A 19349-nucleotide genomic window follows, 5' to 3' on the forward strand; every position below is an offset into this window, starting at 1 on the left:
ATGTGTTTCCAAATTTAACAAAACCAAATCTTCCTTTTTACCATTAGACTCATAATCATTCCTGAATACAACCTCTATTTCTTTGCTCCATAACCCTTAAGAGAAGTAAGCGAGGGAGAATAGATAAGGCTTCTTCAATATTATAAAAAAACAGCATGCAGCCTATGAGATGAAATTCAAAAACAGAACTTGGATATAAAGAATATTATTTGCCACCCTAGGTTTTTCTTATTGTTTCAGTCAAGAACATTTTAGAAAAGAGAGGCACTTGATTTCCCTGCCTCTTTTCCTCTATAGCCTGGTATCAATTTTTCCTTCCCTTTTATCCAATACAGTGGGTTTTTTTTCCTACAGCAATATAATTTCTAAGTAGTTCAAAATGTAAAATACCAGTACCTGAGATGATGAACTATCATTTCTACAGAGCAGTATGATAATTTTGGAACGACCAGGAGGTTGGGTATGGATTCTAATTAACACTGATGAACCTGGCTACTAAAGATTAAATTCCCAAATGAGTAAATGCTACCTCTCTACACACAGGTCTATACAAATTATTCTCATTAAAACAATTAAAGAAATTTATAAGCTTCAGTCTGTGTCAAGGTATTGAAGGTTTTCCAAAACTGATTAAAAATATAAAATGAGGTATTGAACTGCATTAAAAATCAACCTTTTTCATGTATTGAAAAGTAATGGTCTATAATTTGTATTCAAAAGATCATATTTCCAGTGAATAATAATTGCACTGCAGCCAAGTCTGTGCCCCATTTCCCTGAGAACCTCATGGGATGTACAGAAGAGGGTTTTGTATACTGCTGATGACACACAGACCCTTTGTGTGGCACTGCTTCTTATTCTCCAGTCCTTAAAGGGAAGCTTAACTTTGTTTCATTATGTGTTTATTTCTCCAGTGATGGTTCTTTCAAACTGGTAAATACAAATGGAAGTGCATAAGTATCATAGAAGGGTTTGGGTTTGAAAAGATGTTAAAGATAATCCAATTTCAATCCCAGTACTGTCGGCAGGATTACCTTCCACTAGACCACATTGCTCAAAGCCCCATCCAGCCTGGCCTTCAACACTTCCAGAGATGGGGCATCCACAGCTTCTCTGGGCAACCCTTTCTAGTGTTTCACCACCCTCAGAGTAAAGAATTTCTGCCTAATATCTAATCTAAACCTGCCCCCTTTCAGCTTCAAGTCATTACCTCTTGTCCTATCACTACATGCCCTTGTAAGAAGTCCCTCCCCAGCATTCTTGCAGCATCCCTTTAGGTCCTGGAGCCATAAGGTCTCACTGGAATTTTCTCTTCTCCAGGTCGAACAATCCAAACTCACCCAGCCTGTCTTCACAGGAGAGGTGCTCCAGCCCTCTGATCAGCTCAGCTCAAGATCCTCTGGACTTGCTCCAGCAGCTCCACATCCTTCTTGGGTTGGGAGCCTCAGAACTGGTATTAGACAAACTGATAAGACTCTGACAAGGGGAAATACCAACTCCAGAGTAAGGGGAGGGATAATGTCAGGCATAACAATGCAGGCTGAGTTAAACTGGCTGGACATGAGCTGTTCAGTGAAGGACCTGGGGGTTCTGGAGGACAACAAACTGCCCAGGAGCCAGGAAAGCCTCAAGGTGCTGCCTACACAAACCCTGGAGCACAGCAACTGCCCTACCTAGCCCATCTCAGCCATGCACCTTTTGTTTCAGCAGACATAGAGCTTCAATTCATCACCAGCACTTCAGATACCCTACCTCAAGCTGTCTGCCCCTCCTTCTTTCCTGGCTGCTCTTAAGCAGCTTTCTGCCACTCTCATTTCTGTTTCCATGCAGCTTCCAGAGACTGCTGTAGCCTACTTGTCAGCCTGCTTTCCCTCACTGTCACCCTATATGACATCTCTACTCTCCCCACAGCCACTGGGGATGCTAGGTCTGAGCTGGCCAACACCTTTAGCCACACTCTGAACAACGGAGGCCTCATTTTGCCTGCAAACATTCACAGGACGACAGCTTTTGTGCTGCCAGCATCTCAAAACTTCTGACCCTAAGAGGGGATGGTACACATTTGATGTAAAGGAGAAAATTTATGAGTTTAATAGCAGAAATTAAAAAAAAAGGATGGGAAGTCTTACACAACTCTACTAGAAGGCTTATGATACAAATAATAGGAATGGAAAAACATTTTGAAATAAAAGAAGTCCTACTGAAAATCAAAGGGCTAGTGGATTAGGCAACACCGAATTAAAAACTCTTTTTTGGTCAATATTTCTCCCTGTAGCTATACCAGTGGATTACAAGTTTCAGCTTGTGCCACTTGGGATGAAAGAAGTTAGAACAAAGAAAATATCAGGATAAATGAAAAATAGCTGGTCCGTTGTCTTTCACTGATTTTTCAGATCTACACATTTTCTTTCATTAGCTCCAGTTTCAAACCCCAACACCTATAGTACCTACTATTATTTTTTCTTAGAAATTTGTCCATTTTTTTTTGTAATAATCATTTTTTTTTAAATCATGAGACACTGATTTTGGTCCACCTCTTTCAACTTCAGTTGAATGTTTATATTCTGTTATCAAATACTGTTTCATTAAAACTGCATCACATAAAATCTGTGCGAAATTGGTGAATATTGTAGTAGGTAACCTGCCGTCTACTCTCTCCTGTAGTCTACATTGCCATCAGTATCTAAACAAGTTAGCTTAAAGTGATCTCAGCTGTGTCTCCTCATCTAGAAACTGCAGTATAAACTTATGCTTATGCAGCAGCATGGATTACATACAACAAATTAAATCTTTCTTTCCGGAGGTAGATGAATTTGGAATGCAAATGATAAATCCTGAATTTCAGACAAGCAAATGATTGTCTATCAGAACTCCTTTCCATACTAGTCCTTAGAGTATTGCATACATGTAAAGGGGGGAAATTTGAAAGAGTCAGATAATTGCCACAGGCATCTTTAATTCTAACAACACTTCCCACTTGCAGATAGAAGCACAAGTCTGAAAGAGGTAATAATAGCTAAATGGATATTACTATCTGCCGTTACCTGATCTATCTGTACAATTACAGCAGTTTGTGAATGCTAATTTTTTTACAAGATCTGGCTTAAGAGCCTAAAACAACCCCTTTTCAGGAACAACATATCACCTACATGTTGTTTGGAACTGATGGAACTTTCACTTGGAGAAAAATCACAGAAATAATTGCTTCCAGAGAGAATTCTTTCCCAAACCAAACCCAAGGGGAATACAAGATTCAACTCCGTTTCTGAAAAGCAGACATTAAGAGGCCAGAGAACTCCACCAAAAATTAGATTTTTCCTCTCCTTTAAAATGCCAGAATCAAAATTTTAAGACTCAAAACATCTCAAGAAACACCACAGTTGTCAAAAAAAGAGCAAACAATCCTTGCCTCTTCTCTGAGAGTCACAGTGATTCAGTCAAATAGTCCTATAGTCGTATAAATACTAGAAATTGTTGAAGTCATAGGAGATCTGTTATTTTGCACAAGTGAATGATCTGACTTTCTTGTATTGTCATATAGACCTTTGAATACACCCTTGAAAAAAAAGTCACCCTTTATTCTGCCAAAACGAAACACTTCCTTCCCATCAAAAGAGACCAGATAGTCAAAAAAAGCAGACAATCACAGTCAAAGTGGTAATGCAAAGTGTCCTCCTGGCATAAAAGGGATGTGAAATAAATGAATATACAGTAAGTCCAAGCAGGTATATTTTATATCTACTGCTGATAAATAAATGTTGTCTAAAAGCTTTTTCAGACACATTCTCTTACTTATAGCATTGCCAGGAGTATGGGGTCGACCCACTACACCAGGTTTGTACAACTGGAAATTCTTTAAGAAGGAAACCTAAGTCTTCTCAGAAATTGGCTTGAAACACAAACAGATACCATTAAAAGGAGAGTCTCATTGCTGTATTCTCGTCTATTCCACAGATTTCATATTGTGTAAGTAATTTATTTAGATTGTGAAACTACTTTGACACTGAGGATGGCAGAACTATTTCTGGTCATATGCACTTCATTTAATATTTGCCAAAGAGAAAGAAATCAATGAAATATGAACAGTAAGAAGAAATACACCTGCCTAGAAAAAAAACCATCCAGGCTTTAAAGATGAGCACTCAGGAAAGAGTTAGTGAAATAATATATACTACTAGAAAATGTGCAGGAAGTGTTTGTCCTGAAGACAATCAGCATTTTGCTGTTGAGATATCTTTAAATTACTGTGAGGCTGCTATTCACAATAAACTGTATCAATGTCCTCAAAAAAAATTAACATGCAAAGCAATATGTTAAAAATATGTAAAGAGGCAGGTGCAATAAGACATCATCCATCCATCCATCTGTGGGGTATGTCATAAGAAATATAGAAACACTTACTTCTTCTTGCTTAGGAATGCTGAACTTGGTGATCTTTGACTTGGTCCTGGCCGAATCAGGCTTGCTGGAAGGCACTCCCCGATACGACTTGGTCGTCTCTGCTGGTAACTTCAGCTTTGGAGACTCATCAGGAGCCTGGTCTTGACCGTCCATTGGCCTTACATAAGCTGTGGGCTTCTGCTGACCCAGACTGGGCTTTGAAGCAAGAGAGGGGGGGAAGTTTTGGACGCAGTGCCCCGCACCATGCTTTGCTGGCCTCTCTTGGACTTGAGTTCCTCCTTCTGAGCTACAACTGAGCTTTGCTGGCTGCTGGACTCTGTTGATGTTGTCTCCTAATGTGGCCCTCAGCGAGCTTTGCTGGGCAGTACTGGAGGAGGAGGATGAAGAGGAGGACGAGGAGGAGGAAGAGGAGGTGGAAGAGGAGGTGGAGGAGGATGAGGAAGAGGAGGAGGAAGAGGAGGAGGAGGTGGGACTTGGTGCATAGCGTTTTAGTTTCTCCAGAGTGGATTTTTGGTTCGCCAGTTTGAAGTCACCCTTGTGTGACTCCAGTGACCGGTGTCCGTGTTTGCTTGCTCTCTGCTGGCCATCTGAAGTGGCATTATGCCCAGCCTTCTGCCAGCCCATCGTGGTACTTTTGCTCTGCTGGGCAGCTAGGGATGCTGGTGTGGAAGAAGCGGTGCTGGAAATAGAAGGAGGAGGAGGTGGTGGTCTCGAGTCTGCAATAAGATGTTCATCAGTCTTAGGGAGAGATGTCTGAGGAACCCCAGGTTTTGGAACCCCAACAAGATGGCTCTGGTTTGACCGGTCAGTTAACAAGTCTTTCATTTCATCATAGTTGCCCAGCGTATTCTGGATGCGATTGGAAAGCTCATCCCCCTTGTTAGTCTGCAAAACAAAAATCAAGTGTTCTGCTAAGGTCAACATAAGAAAAACAAAATTCCCTGCGTGCTTCTGCTGAAATCCTTACTGAAGTAAGACTGCCCTATTTAGCAGCGGCGTTGAGGGATGAAATCAAAAATCCTTATTGTCTCTGAAGACACTTGTCAACATCTTAAATCTACCCTGAACTGGAAAAGCTATAAAGGGCCTTAGAGTATATAAAAAAAGAAATCTATCACTGATATCATGCTGTAGTTAAAGTATATTACCTGGAAACTGGAAAATTTATTATTGCAACTGCACAGAATGGTTTGGATTAAATCTGACCATGATAAAACTTTTCCTGTAGCCCAAAGCAAGCTCTCCTTCAGTCATGAATGAAAACACTGCATTCCCAATTTCTTCCTCTTCCTCTGCCTGTATTCATAACCATCTGGGAAGCCACACCATCCCATGCAAGCACTGAATGAATTTGTCAGTCTAAGCCAGCCAAATGCTCTGAGATGACTTGAAAACAGCTTGTGGGAAATGGGCAAAGTACAGATTATGTCCCTTCTTTGAAAATGCTCTGACAGGGTGCTCATTCCAGGGCACTCTCCTCTTGTAAAAAAAAAAAAGGTGAACAGAACCCTCGCCAAATTCTTCGCATTTCTCAGTGCTTGCTGTGCATAGCAGGGGAATACAGCCACCCTTCCTCCCCTTTAAGATTAATTACTGTCTTAAAAATGATCCATTTACTTCCTGACTGAAAAGGCAGAAGCTTCACAAAGAAATAAAACATACTGGCAAAGATTGAAAATTCTTGCTTTAAAAAGCCACTGTAAGCAAAAGGGTGTATCATTAGCATTTTTACAGCAGAGATTTTTTTGAACCCTGCCAAGATTCAGGCGTGTGATGTCCTTTGCTTTACGTTTTCAGAGGAAGACAGTAATGAGGCAGCAGAGTTCTCCTTTCTCTCTTTCAGACATAGAGTCTGAATGGGAAAACTCCTGTTGGTTTCAGAAAGTCAAACTTTCATCTCAAGACTCTCTGTTTTAGAGGAAAACAGAAAAAAGGAGAACGAAGGGAGTAAAGGAAGTGGAGAAGATCCTCTTAAAGTTACATTTAAAAACACGAAAGATGTAGCAATCACATCAGCTACTCTGGAAAACTGGGATATGTAAGGGAAGGTATTCAAGGGGAACTCCCCAGTTAGGAATATTTTTTTTAGGGTTTCCTAGTAGAAAACCTGAACCCAGGCAAAAATGCACAGTAAATGAGTGCTGCAATTGCCACATGCAAACTTTTAGAGGTCTACAGTGGAAGCCTTCTTATGTTAACAGTAGAAGCAGTCTTGTTTTGCTTCAAACTTTTCCCCTCAAATTTCAAGGACACTACCTTGTACCTGTAAAATGCATTTCACCTAGCTTTCTGATATGTTTTTGTTACTGTGCTAACAGAGTGAAATATATATATATATATATCAGCAATATATACTGAAGGGGGGTTAGGAAGGGAAGAACATGAAAGTCTCACATCTGAAACATTGCACTGGAAACTTGGAGTAAGATGGCTCCAAGCTCAACCACTACAGCCTGATCTTCCCTCTGCACATCAGACTGTTACTGTCACAAAGATAATAACCTGCTATGGAAAAAAATTTGAAGCTTTGACTCACAGACAGCATGCTTCTTTAAAAAAGGGCATTCCTTCACTTAACAGGAATCAAATCAATGTCCTAAAGAAAAGGAAACTATTAATGAGGCTAATGATCTGGGAAGCATCACATACATCTGAAAAGAAAAAGGTTGGAGATAGACGCACGTGTCTCCTGAAGTCAATGAAATAATTTCTACACTTGGGCATCTCCCTGACCAGCAGAATTGTGTTCCAGAACACACAAAAAATTTTCCTTTTACTCAGTGCATCTCTTTAAGCTTCACTGGATCCTCCACCTTGTGTAGCTACCTTGTAGAGAAGTACTTTTTCAGCTTCCCTCTATCACAGAAAATCTGCTGTTGGGCCCATACCCCATTATTATTCAGCCAGAGTGTATAAGAGGTTTCTTTCCCTGCCAGGAGCATGACAGCAATGTGCACCAAATGGAATGGGGCCCCAGGACCCACCAGTCTGCCACGGCGCAGATACCTGGTCAGGACAACTCTCCACCCGTCTGCCTCTAGCTCCATGGATGTAAAGAAATTTGAGTGCAAGTTTTGCCCCTAAGAAGTCCAACTTCCCTAAAAGAAGGCCTGGCTTTTCTGATGGCTGCTCTGTGGATGGAAAGGAAACAAAAGCCTAATTGCAGGTTATCTATAGACTGTCAATAGCTCAGAGAAGCCATCTGGTTGTCTTCTACATGGATGTGATGTGAAGACACGTAGACATCTCGTATTGAGAGATCCCAGATAACCACGAGAATAACTGCAGCAAACTGGTATCATGGCATATGCTGACAATTGGTCTGTGCTGTTTATTCCTGCAAGATGCACTGGGGACAGCTTCAGGTGAGATTTTGTATTGAGCTGATCTCATACAGGAGAGTTCACCTTAATCCTCTTGGGAACATGATGGGATCTGAGGTAACTTGTTATGAGCTTTAGTTTGTCCTATTATCTTCTCTGAAATATTGCTGGGCTTATTTAAGCATTTCCACAGGGGAAACATGGTCACAAAATGCCTAAGTAGGAAAAGCATTTTGTGCAAACTTACAGTGTTCTGATATTCTTCTGCAATGCAAGACAAATTCAAGCATTTGAGGATGGCAGCATATAACATTTCTAAAAATAAACCTGATGGCTGCATTGAAGCCCATCAGAATTTTTGTCTTCACTAAAAATACTTGCATAGTTAATGGGGCAAGGTATTCTGTCCAAAAAATATCCAGAACTAATTTCTTACTTTTTCACTCCCCTGTAAAAGACATTTAATGTAAAAGGTACTGGATTTCCTGTAATCCGTCATAGAGGGTTGCTATGGATACTTTGTACAGGATAAGGGGCAACCTGAAGAGTCAGGATTTTTGAGAAAATTCAATGTTACAGTAGTAGTTATACATGTCAAGGTGAGAGAGGACATAAGATTTAAGAGATTTCCAGTCTGCCTTTGATTTTCAGATATGGTCTTTTTGAATGGCATATCCTTTGGCTTCAGCTTGTGTTTCCTCAAGCCATGCAGAGGAACACTGAATTTAATCAGAGCTTGCAGTGAATGTCTGCTATAACTTCATTCCCCTCTGGAAACCCCTAAAAGGTGAACATGATCTTTAAAGGGAGTACAAGTGGGTTTCAGTTTTGCTTTTGCAGAAAGGTTTCCTCTTTTGCAGTAAGGCTCTCTCCACAGTAAGACTGAAATGCCCAAGCCACAGCTCTTTCCCCTCACAGTGAAGGTTCACCAATGCTTGGCTGAGTTCAGAGAGCCCGGTGGTCCATTGCCAGTGTATACATGACATTCAGAGTATGCCACTGATAAAAGTTTTGATATCCAATACTATCAGAATCACTGATCACCAAGCAACTCTGTCACACCAAGATAGCTTTGAGTTATATTGCTGTCCTGGGCTTTGCCTTTCCCCATGTTTCTTTGATAAAGTTAGCTGTAGAATGTATTTCTGCAGCACCCTCTTTACATGTTTGTTCAAAATAGGGACACTGTTTAAAGGTAAGAAGCAGGAAAGGAGCCATTATTCTGGTTGCCTCATAGGATTATCCACTCGGTATCCTCTCTGCTTCTAGAGACAACAATCATTTTTCATCCACTCCTATTAAAGCTGGTGGAATTATGCTGTGGTTGCACAGAGGTGCCTTCTGATATCCTAACTTAGAAACTACTGGTGTGTCCATGGCACACCACATCTGTGTCATGACAGTTGGTAGATTGGCACAGAAGTAATAATTGAAGTGACAGCACTTTTGAAAGTGATTTGAGCTTCACTATTACCAGCTTAGGATATCACAGACAAATTAGTACTGGGCACCCAGCAAAAGGCCAGGTCCTTTTTGTGTGTGGTCTATTTGACTGGACCAAATGAAAAATCATTAAGTCTTCACTGCAGCACAGCGCCCAAGAAATGCTAAGATGCAGCGGACTTATGCTTTCCAGGCTTTTGTCCATGGATTAGCCCTTGACTGGTTTCATGGTAGACATTTTCAAGTAGTTCATTGAGGAGTTTCAGACATTTGACATGGTGTATAAATGCCTTTGTAATGAATCTGAAATCCAGGCAGCTGGAGGTCAGCCTCAAGGCAGACAGAGCTGTGTTCCTTCAAGGGACATGGTTTGAAAGTGGTAGATCTTTCTTTTTTATTAGGGACTAAATACAAGCAACAATCTGGAAGAAGAGCAAACTAAGAGCTGACCCTGGAGCACAAGAATTAAAACGCAAGCATGGAAGTCAAAGCAGAAGCCAGGTGCCAGGTCCCAAATAGGTCTCCTGGAAAGAGGCACTAAAGCACCCTAAGCATCAAGGGCAAGTGATACTACATGGAAGGAAAGGCTTCACAATATGGTAGCCGTTACAGTAACTTGGACATTTCTGGAAAGGCACAGCAGAAAATACATGATAATGGTTTACAGGCACTCATTGGTTAAATTGGGGGAGATGTGCAGCCCCCATGGAACACTGCTCTCTGGTCCTCTTCACTATTTTCAAGCTTCTGCAGAGTGTAGGAGGCCCTGTTTGACCTTCTAACAGGGAGTGAGGAAAGACAGTTGTGCCTCATCAAACTGCTGTTACCATGAGGAACACAGGGAGTTGACACTCCTAAGCTACTTCTACCTTTGGTGGAGAAAAAACATGTAGAGCAGACAGATTTTCTTATTATCTTGGTAATTCTTATAGGGGAAAAAAAGGATATTTCAGTACATTAACCTTGGCCAGAGCACATGTCTACAGTATTGCTTGACCTTCACATACTAGTCTTACACAATTGTTCTCCTCTAAGTATTGCAAAAACAGGATTCCTTCACCTTCATCTCCGAATTTTAATTCCATCTCAAATATTTCTGGGATATTTCTAGTTTATTTCACTCTTGTGTGCTGCTGAACACTAGAAGAAGCTTTATACACATACATAAATATAAATATACACAAAATCCTACTCTCAGTGAATCATGCATGTTCTCCATGAATTTTGGGAAGCTAGAACTCGTGGGAGGGTGATGAAACCTGGACAGTGCCTTCTGCAGGCTACATTTTTGTACTGTGGAATGAATAAACAAAACAGTTTCACCCAGCTGGGAAGCATCTACCTTGTATGGTTCACTGAAGAGGGAATAGCTCGCGTTAAATGCGCCATTGTCCTGCTGGGCCTCCTGATTCCTCCTTTCCCATTCTTTCCTTCGCAGCACGTTTCTATCTGGCTCATAGACACTGGAGATAGAGGGAAAAAAAAGAGAAATAGATTTTTAAGAGTTAAAAATTAGAGGGCAACATATAAGCCAGTGTGCATTTAAAGGTTAAGAACTCTGTTTTGCAGACAGATGGCAAAAATAAGCACAAACATGAATCAGATGAATGCCAGTTCAAGTAGGTTGGAGAGGTTCAGGTCTGTGGGAATGCTGGCACTTTCTTCACATAGGGAATAGATAACAAATTCTTACAGAAAAATTAAAGAAAATCACATGGCAGGATTTAGTCTGTACAGAACTTCACTGCCTGAAATGTGACAAAGGAAATATCTAAGCAACTTTGACATAGACTAGAAGTTCTCTTAAGGCAGATGGTAATTACAGCTGTGAGTAAACAGAAATTATGAACATGTTCCCACTTATGACATATCCTCCGAATGTTGTATGAAAATGCTCCTTTTTTTCACATGGATGTGTTTGTGTAGTGATTCTTTCATTAACTAGCTCCCTAAAGAGCTGTTAAAACTATATGCTGTAGTGGTTTCCACAGTTAGGTTGCTTCTTCTGATCTCTGCTAATCAGCGAAGTCGTGAAACTACTACTGAAACAATTCCTCTTTCTGATGGATTTGACACTATCACAACCACAGAACACGAATAAATGAATAGTGGCACAACACTGTATTATAGCTAGTAGAGTGTAGCTGGAGAGAGAATAAAATCACGCATTATGCAACAACATTAATTTTTAGAAACTAACAACTTTAGCTCCAATACAGACATTCAGAACAAAAATTAACTTTTTTATTTTCAGAATTCTAATTTAATGCATGACAACATAAATTAGAGAATCCTTGTTCTGAATTTCTACACATCAACACCTTTCAAGTTTATACATTTCAGCTGATTATGTTTTATTCTCCTCACAAAGGAAGCCAACATGTCTAACAAAGTTAACATGTTATTTCAGGACAATGTGAAAAGTACGCTGATTCTTATTTTCCTTAGCTCAGCTAATGTTTTTCTTCTGGCACAGTCACTCTGTAAAGTAGGAATATATATTAATGTCATGTAAGTGCACCATGTGTTAATAAGATAAACATTGTCTTGCTAACCAGCTTCCCAGTTAGCAAAACATATGTTGCATTGGCTACCCACGTGATCCTACCTAGTATGCTTCAGGCAAGGCAGTCAAAAGGCCAACAGCTATCTGATTCTAATTCAAGACTTGAGAGAGCTGAAAATACATAGGATATGTTAGATGCTATTAGTATTTAAAAACAATGCCTCAACAGTCACTAAATGAACAGAAGATCTTTTGTTTGCTTGTTGATGCTGCTAACTCGAACTGGACTGCAGAGCAGCCTTCTGAGGGGTCTGAGGGCAGATGCCAGGGGCCGAGCACAGATCTCAAACACAGGGGTTCATTGTGAAACACAGGGTTTCAGCACAGCAGGTTGGAGACAGCGTCCAAACGCCACCTTGTTTACAACCACTTACAGGTGGTTGAGGGTTTTCAGGGTTTTGTCCCATACTCTTCATGAGCAATGCATGTTATTCACACCAACACCCTCTCCTTGAATAGCAGCGTAATGAGGAGGCAATTGTAGGCATGAAGTTCTGGGCATGGAAAATGCATTCCTCCAGAAGGAAGAGCATGGTGATGGCCTCCCCATGGGTTCCTGGAAGTGAGATCACCTGCTGCACACGTTGCACACGCTGCTGAGACCAGTTGCACACGCTGCTGAGACCAGAGGCAGAGCAGTTGTCATTGGCTGCTGTGAGAGCAGAGGTCTTCTTAGTCATTGTGCCATCGAGCCTGCTCCCATCAGCTGAGTCAGTTAACAACCACCTCTGTCAAAACCAGAATTCCTGCCACGCTTAGCAACTGTTGTTGGGTTGGGTTTTTCTGGAGTTTTAAGAGATTGGGTTATAACTTCATCCTCAGTTACGTGTACCCATTCAGAATCTCTTGACTCTTTGAGATGCTTTGCATTTGTAGTCTAGCCTGCAGCCAAATAGAGATGGGAAGCTTCCCTGAGACTAATTATAATACTGGTCTCTACCCAGTTTCTGGGAAGCAAACATGTGCAACATTCTTCACTAGGCCTCATACAAATTTAAAAATTCACTGTTATGATACTCCTGAAGTGGAAGAACATTTTTATCCCTTTCTTGGACAGAGATGTATTTGATGAAGACATACAAGTCATCAGGTCTGTGAACCTCCTTCTCAAATGAGTTCACTGCTGGCAATGCAATGCACAACCTGCAGTAATTCAGAATGGTTATGCAAATGTCAGAACCGTGTGACAATGCCTAATACGCCCTCTATAAGCAGTAAGTTAGGAAGAGCTACAAGTTGAGAGTTGTGTTCCTTTGGTAATACCAGATGGCAAAATGTCTAGCATTTGTGAAGCTGCTCCTTATTTGCATGAACATTGCAGCAATCACATTTCCTTGAACGTATGTCACCAAATGTATTTATTTGTTTTGGTTCAAGGAGAATACTGCCAACTGCTATAATTGTCTTTATTGCAAACACTTCAGTTAATGGAAAATGATTCTTTTTAATAGATTTCTTCTTTATTTTTTTTTAATTTGCAATTTAAACAATCCCAGAGGTACCTTTTAATGGTTTAACGTGTGTCTTGTTTCAATAGCTAAGCCATGAAGAACAAGCTTGTGAACACCTCATGACTTTTTCCTCATCGGGGCATGTGTAAATATGTGAGTGATACAAGCATATATATGTGTAGTATGCATGCTCAGTTTTGTAAGACTTGGAACCAAAGAACATGCGAACACTGGCCTCTCAAAAGTCAGTGTCATTTATATTTGTTTTATACAGGTCAAATTCCAAAAGGTTGAATTTAACTGTTTTTAAATGGTATACTGTTATTTTTAAAATGTTGCATCTGTTTCAAATTCATGCTTAAAGGACATGAACCAGAACATGAGCAACAAGCCAAATACTTGCAAAAGTTATATATGAATAAAGGTTGTATTATAGAAATTAAATTATCTCAAATTTGGCACATTGCTTTTTTGATTTATTTCAGCCCTAAGATCTGCCAAGACACATACTGAATATACCAGTGAATTGTGCCTAAATGCCAGTGTCTCAGGCTCAAAGAGCTTTCAGCACACCACCACCACCCCAGTCACAGCACCCCTACCTTCTCTGCTTCTTCCAGGATACGCAGAATAATTTCACTCTGACATATTACCCAGATCAGATTTCCAATGGATTGGTAAACATCTCAGAGTAGGAATGTTTAATGAATTTTGATCTGCTGTGATACCCTTTGGCAGATTACCTGGATGGTCCCCAGTCCTTGTCCATGCCCAAGGTGAGCATGGCTCCCTGTGAGACCAGCCTGCAGAGGAGAGCCCAGGTGTGCTGCTTCCTGCTGGCAGGGGGGAGGTGGCACCAGCCTCCCCACAGAAACACTTGCTGCTTTCTTCATGCTGCTCCTGCCATCAGAAGGAACCATTTCCTTTAGTCCTTAATTAGAAATAGACAGAGATGGCTCAGGGGACAGCCTAGGAGCAGAGCAATAATTTTACCTGAAAAACCTGGGGCTAGATTTAATCTCCTACAAAGTCCAAAGAGTTATGTTGTCTCAGGTTAAGCTGAAAGAAATCATATAACAAGCCTAAAGTTTTCAGTGTTGAAAAATCTCCTCCTTTCCTTTCCTTTCCTTTCCTTTCCTTTCCTTTCCTTTCCTTTCCTTTCCTTTCCTTTCCTTTCCTTTCCTTTCCTTTCCTTTCCTTTCCTTGCCTTGCCTTGCCTTGCCTTGCCTTGCCTTGCCTTGCCTTGCCTTGCCTTGCCTTGCCTTGCCTTGCCTTGCCTTGCCTTGCCTTGCCTTGCCTTGCCTTGCCTTGCCTTGCCTTGCCTTGCCCTTGCCCTTGCCCTTGCCCTTGCCCTTGCCCTTGCCCTTGCCCTTGCCCTTGCCCTTGCCCTTGCCCTGCCTTTGCCTTTGCCTTTGCCTTTGCCTTTGCCTTTGCCTTTGCCTTTGCCTTGCCATTCCATTCCATTCCATTCCATTCCATTCCATTCCATTCCATTCCATTCCATTCCATTCCATTCCATTCCATTCCATTCCATTCCATTTTTTTTTTTAAACACATTATTTCTGACTTCTTCTGCCTCCCTCAGATATAACTTTTTGGAGCAACTCAAATAAAAAGGTCTCATCTCCATGATGAACGAGGTGCTGACAGTGCACCAACATATCCTCCAGTCCTTCAGTTTGGGAACACCCAAATTTGCATTCAGAGGAAGATGTCCTTTTCCACAAACGAAGCACTACACCTTCACAGAGGAATTACATGGTGTGCATTAATGATGCTGCTTGACCTTTTCAGAAACCACAAAATTGCTGCATCACATCTCATCAGAAGGGGAGATTCTGGAAGGGTACTGTTATTCTGCTACAAGACCACCATCTTCCTAACAGCTGGCATCTTTGAGGCTGCTAAAGACACAGGTAGGTAAACTGAGGGTGAGATTGCTGGTACTCCCCCTTCTTGGCATCAGTTTATTTTCTGGAAAAGGAAGGGGGCTGTGACCCAGCCAGCCATACCAGCATGACAGAGGAAGGTGTTACCACGTGTATACAGAGATCTGCCCACAGTTCCTGATCTTATCATTTGCAGCACCCTGCAGTCTTGCCTTTGCCTTTCCAGACCGTTCAATATAATTTTCCTGTCCAAATACTTAGTTCATTATTCTCTGAATTGTGAGGGCTTTGCAACACCCACACACACTCATCTTCCTTCTACCTCCCCACACACATAAATATTGCGATATAAATTTAGCAGGAGCAGCTTGTTTGTTTGCAGTTAATGTTTACCCAGGAGGCTGATCTCCTTCACCTTGGCAGCTACCTGTGGCACTCAGCACAAAACATTCAGAACCTGAAGTCTAGACATATTAATTACACAAGCAGAGCTGATGCTTCATGCTAGCAGGCAGTTATTTCTTAAACTGGCAAACCCACAGCTCTTGTGGGCTCCTGACAGTCCTTTGCTAGGGAAGACCTAGTTCCCAGCTTCTTTCCCAGATTTTGTCAACCTCCCCATTTGTTCTTAAACTGACCCTTCTCCTTCCTTCATGAATTTCGGAAACTCCATCAAAACGTCAGCAGACTACAACACCCACTCCTGGCTTCACGGGAGTGACACCATCCCCAGGCTGCCGGGTGCAGCCCGTATCAGTACAGTGCTGATCGTGTTCCAGACAAACAAAAAAAACCCAACTCAAAAACACAACCCATACCGTACGTGACTAAAAGATATGTGCATTTCAAGAATAAACCTAGACCCGTGGACAAGTTTTCTGCAAGGACACATATATCTTTGAAATTAAATTTTAGCACACGGTCATTTTTGAATTATGAACAAAGTTAGAACCGCTCCAAAGCCATGGAAAACAGGCAATATTTCAAGAAAATAAATTTCAAAATGGTTTACTGATTATTCTCCACATTTCCCCACAAATTTTAATCTGGCACACAAATCAATATACTAAATTTCAGGCTGAAGTGAGGACATTTTCTTAAATATTTAATAGTCTAATTCTCCTCTGAATTACTACATTTATGCCAAAGTAGCTAAATAGAGTAAGTCAAAGGAAAAACTTATACAACACCATAAAAAATCAGTCCAACCCTGATGTAGGACAATGATTATGAAACTCAACTCAGAATGGAAATTGGATTCTGAATTTTAACATACCATCATTCCTGTATCGCTACTATATTTTAAAACTCAAAAGGAGGAGTCAGACTGAGACCCTGTAAAGGCAACAGCCCCAAATATTTTTAGGAAATAGTCTTAACTCTAATGATTTAATTACAGTTGAGGTTGTCTTGCTTGCTGAATTGCTGTGCTTTACACCTCAGTGTTTTCTACTTCACTGTTCATATCCATGGTTTTTGCGGGCCAATTTCTAAGTACCAGTTCCATTTCCTGATAAGTATTAATGGTACCTGTTTGGAAACTCATTGCTAACAGGGTATAGGGAACTCCAAGATATGACAACCTTACATTTTTGAGTATTAAATATTTTCCTTAATGATATTTGAACTATCAGTTAAATTATAACAAAGGGGCTGCCTTTGATGAACAAGTGGCATAATCAAAAAAATACCTTCCTAGGGTACAACTTTTTTTTAGATGTTTTATCTATCCTAAACAGCAGAAGTTAATTTGAGGATTTTTACAGTATTTTTTCCCATTTACAAACAGAAATGCCGTGGGGTAAAGCAATTACTCTGATTTACTGTTTTCACTTTGATTGAACATAAAGATGTAGCAGGGTCTCAAAAAAGCAGCAACTTAACAAACTGTGCTCCTATCCACAGACAGATAAAGTACCTATTTTGCTATTTCAAAGAGTTTACCTCCAGGCAGCAGCACAGAGCAAACATCAATCAATGACATTGTGTCTAAGATGAGATTGATGTTTACTCTCACAGCTTTTCATCTTACATCCAATAAATTATTTTTCCTTCACCAAAGTGCCTGCTTAAATTTCATTTTTCACTTTGCAGTATCAGTTTTAAAACTTTAGCTTCCAGCAATTTTAAAGCTAGGCTCCATTGATGCTTCAGCTTTTACAGCCTGTTTATGATTTGTATTAGCCATGAAACACTACCGACCAAACACGAATATGATCATGGGGAGCCGAGCCGGGGCAGCGCTCGCACGGTGGCAGGTGCAGGCTGCAAGGTGTGAGATTACTTTAATTATCTGCCTGGAAATTCCAAGTCCAAAACAGGGAGCTGTATTTTCAGGGCAGGTATATTGCATCCACCAAACAAATGAATATATACATATCTTATCCGTAAAACCAGCATCAGAGTGTTCAGGTCAGGTCTTCTGAGGGTTAACACTGGGCAACTGGAAGGAACCAAGGAAAGGCTAATTGTGGGTGCAGTTATTGCCTTACAGGCACTCATGTCTGATATTCACAAAATACAAGTGCTTCACATGCAACCTGACTGATTTCAAATACAGATCAAAGTGCTGAGAAAATCTAGGGCTGCAGTTAAGATTGGGACCTAGGTTGTTGCGTCAGAGCATCACAACAGAGGAACACTCAAAAAATCCTATTTACTTCAACATCTTCTTTTATAAGAGTACCTCTTCCAGCCTCACTACACATAAAACATGCACATTTTCTTCCCTCTGTGAAATTTTGCTCAATGAAAGAAATTGAGACATAATTCTAATTTATTTTTAGTTTTAGGAAAAACAGCTTCATCATATGATAAAAATTTACCAGTCCATACTTACATTACACATAGATATTCAAAAGTTCACCACTCTGTATTAATAGGTAATCCTATTTTCAACACCTTATTTTCTTTTATAGCCCAAAATCTGCTAGCAAATGTGCCTAAGATGGATGAAGATCTTAAAACAACACCGAGCCAAGCTAGAAACAAAACACTGCAATAGCTTTAAATTTGCATTGCTCTAACAATATATTCTTTGAAAGTATATTCGCAAGTGTAAAATTCACCACTGCTAATAATCTTACACCTGGAATGAGTTTATTTTTCTTCGCAATTCAAAATTAAATTTAAAACCTCCAGAAACAGAGTGAAAATCTTGGCTGCCAATAACCAGATACTGTAGATGTAACAAAGTGTTCCTTTTGTATCCTCATCCATATTGCCCAGGGATTAAATACAAAAAAAAAAAAAAAAAAAAAAAAAAAAAAAAAAAAAAAAAAAAAAAAAAAAAGCCGAAGAGCACAAACCTGACAAATCACCCCTACATTTAATTTTGTAAATGTTACTTTTATGTTGTATTTTAAAAGTACACCAGCCCATAGAACCACAGAATCACAGTCAGGTGAGGGTTGAAAGGGACCTTTAAGATTCTCTAGTTTCAAGCCCGTGTCCTGGGCAGGGACACCCTCCACTCCATCAGATTGCTCAAAACTCTATTCAACCTGACCTTGAACACTTCCAGGGATGGGGCATCTACAACTCTATTCCACTGTCTTGCTATCCTCCTAGTGAAGAATTTCTATCTTATTTCTAACCTAAACCCACCCTCTGTCCTACCACTACATGCCCTTGTAAGAAGATCCTCGCCAGACCTGTTGCTGGCTCCCTTTAGGTCCTGGATGGTGGCTAAGGTCCCCCAGGAGCCTTCTCCTCTGAACAATCCCAACTGCTCAGCCTGTCTTCACAGCAGAGGTGCTCCAGCCCCTGATCATCCTCATGGCCTCCTCTGGACTCAATCCAGCAAGTCCACAGCTGACCTGTGCTGAGGACCCCAGAGCTGGGTGCAGCACTCTTGGTGGGGTCTTAACAGAGAGGAAGAATCCCCTCCCTAGCCCTGCTGACCACACTGCTTCTGGTGCAGCCCAGGTTACAGCTGGGGACTGTGAGGGCCCATTGCCAGGCCACGTTGAGCTTCTGTCCATCAGCACCCCCAAGTCCTTCTCCTCAGGGCTGCTCTCAACTGAGAGGAACAATTTTCTTCTGCCTAACCTACCTGTTCTGCATTCCCTGGGCTGCTGCTGTACAAGGCCTTACCTAACTTGGCAATACCCCTATCTGAGGAGTTTCCTCTCACATTTTTTCCCTGCCAAAGATGTCAGACACAATGGCCCTTTGCCTGTTCTCCTCCACAATGATTTCTGCTTTCCACTATATCCTTTTGCATGGGAAACTGTTCCAGCTACAAACTGCCATGCCTGTACCCTTTTTTTTTCTC

General features: G+C 40.9%; 1 protein-coding gene across 1 annotated transcript in view; it reads right to left on the reverse strand.

Annotated features, from left to right (window-relative positions):
• The window catches only part of AFF3 (ALF transcription elongation factor 3), a 263998-nt gene extending 252979 nt beyond the window's left edge, over nt 1-11019 (reverse strand). The window contains exons 1-3 of the mRNA XM_063393447.1: nt 10991-11019; nt 10510-10630; nt 4402-5286 (exon numbers count right to left, since the gene is read on the reverse strand). Of these exons, the coding sequence (XP_063249517.1) occupies nt 4402-5286; nt 10510-10630; nt 10991-11019 (1035 nt within the window). The remainder of the gene's footprint in view (nt 1-4401; nt 5287-10509; nt 10631-10990) is intronic.
• Between the last annotated feature and the right edge of the window lie 8330 nt (nt 11020-19349).

Source organism: Prinia subflava, chromosome 3, assembly GCF_021018805.1.
Source record: "Prinia subflava isolate CZ2003 ecotype Zambia chromosome 3, Cam_Psub_1.2, whole genome shotgun sequence".
Taxonomy (NCBI): domain Eukaryota; kingdom Metazoa; phylum Chordata; class Aves; order Passeriformes; family Cisticolidae; genus Prinia; species Prinia subflava.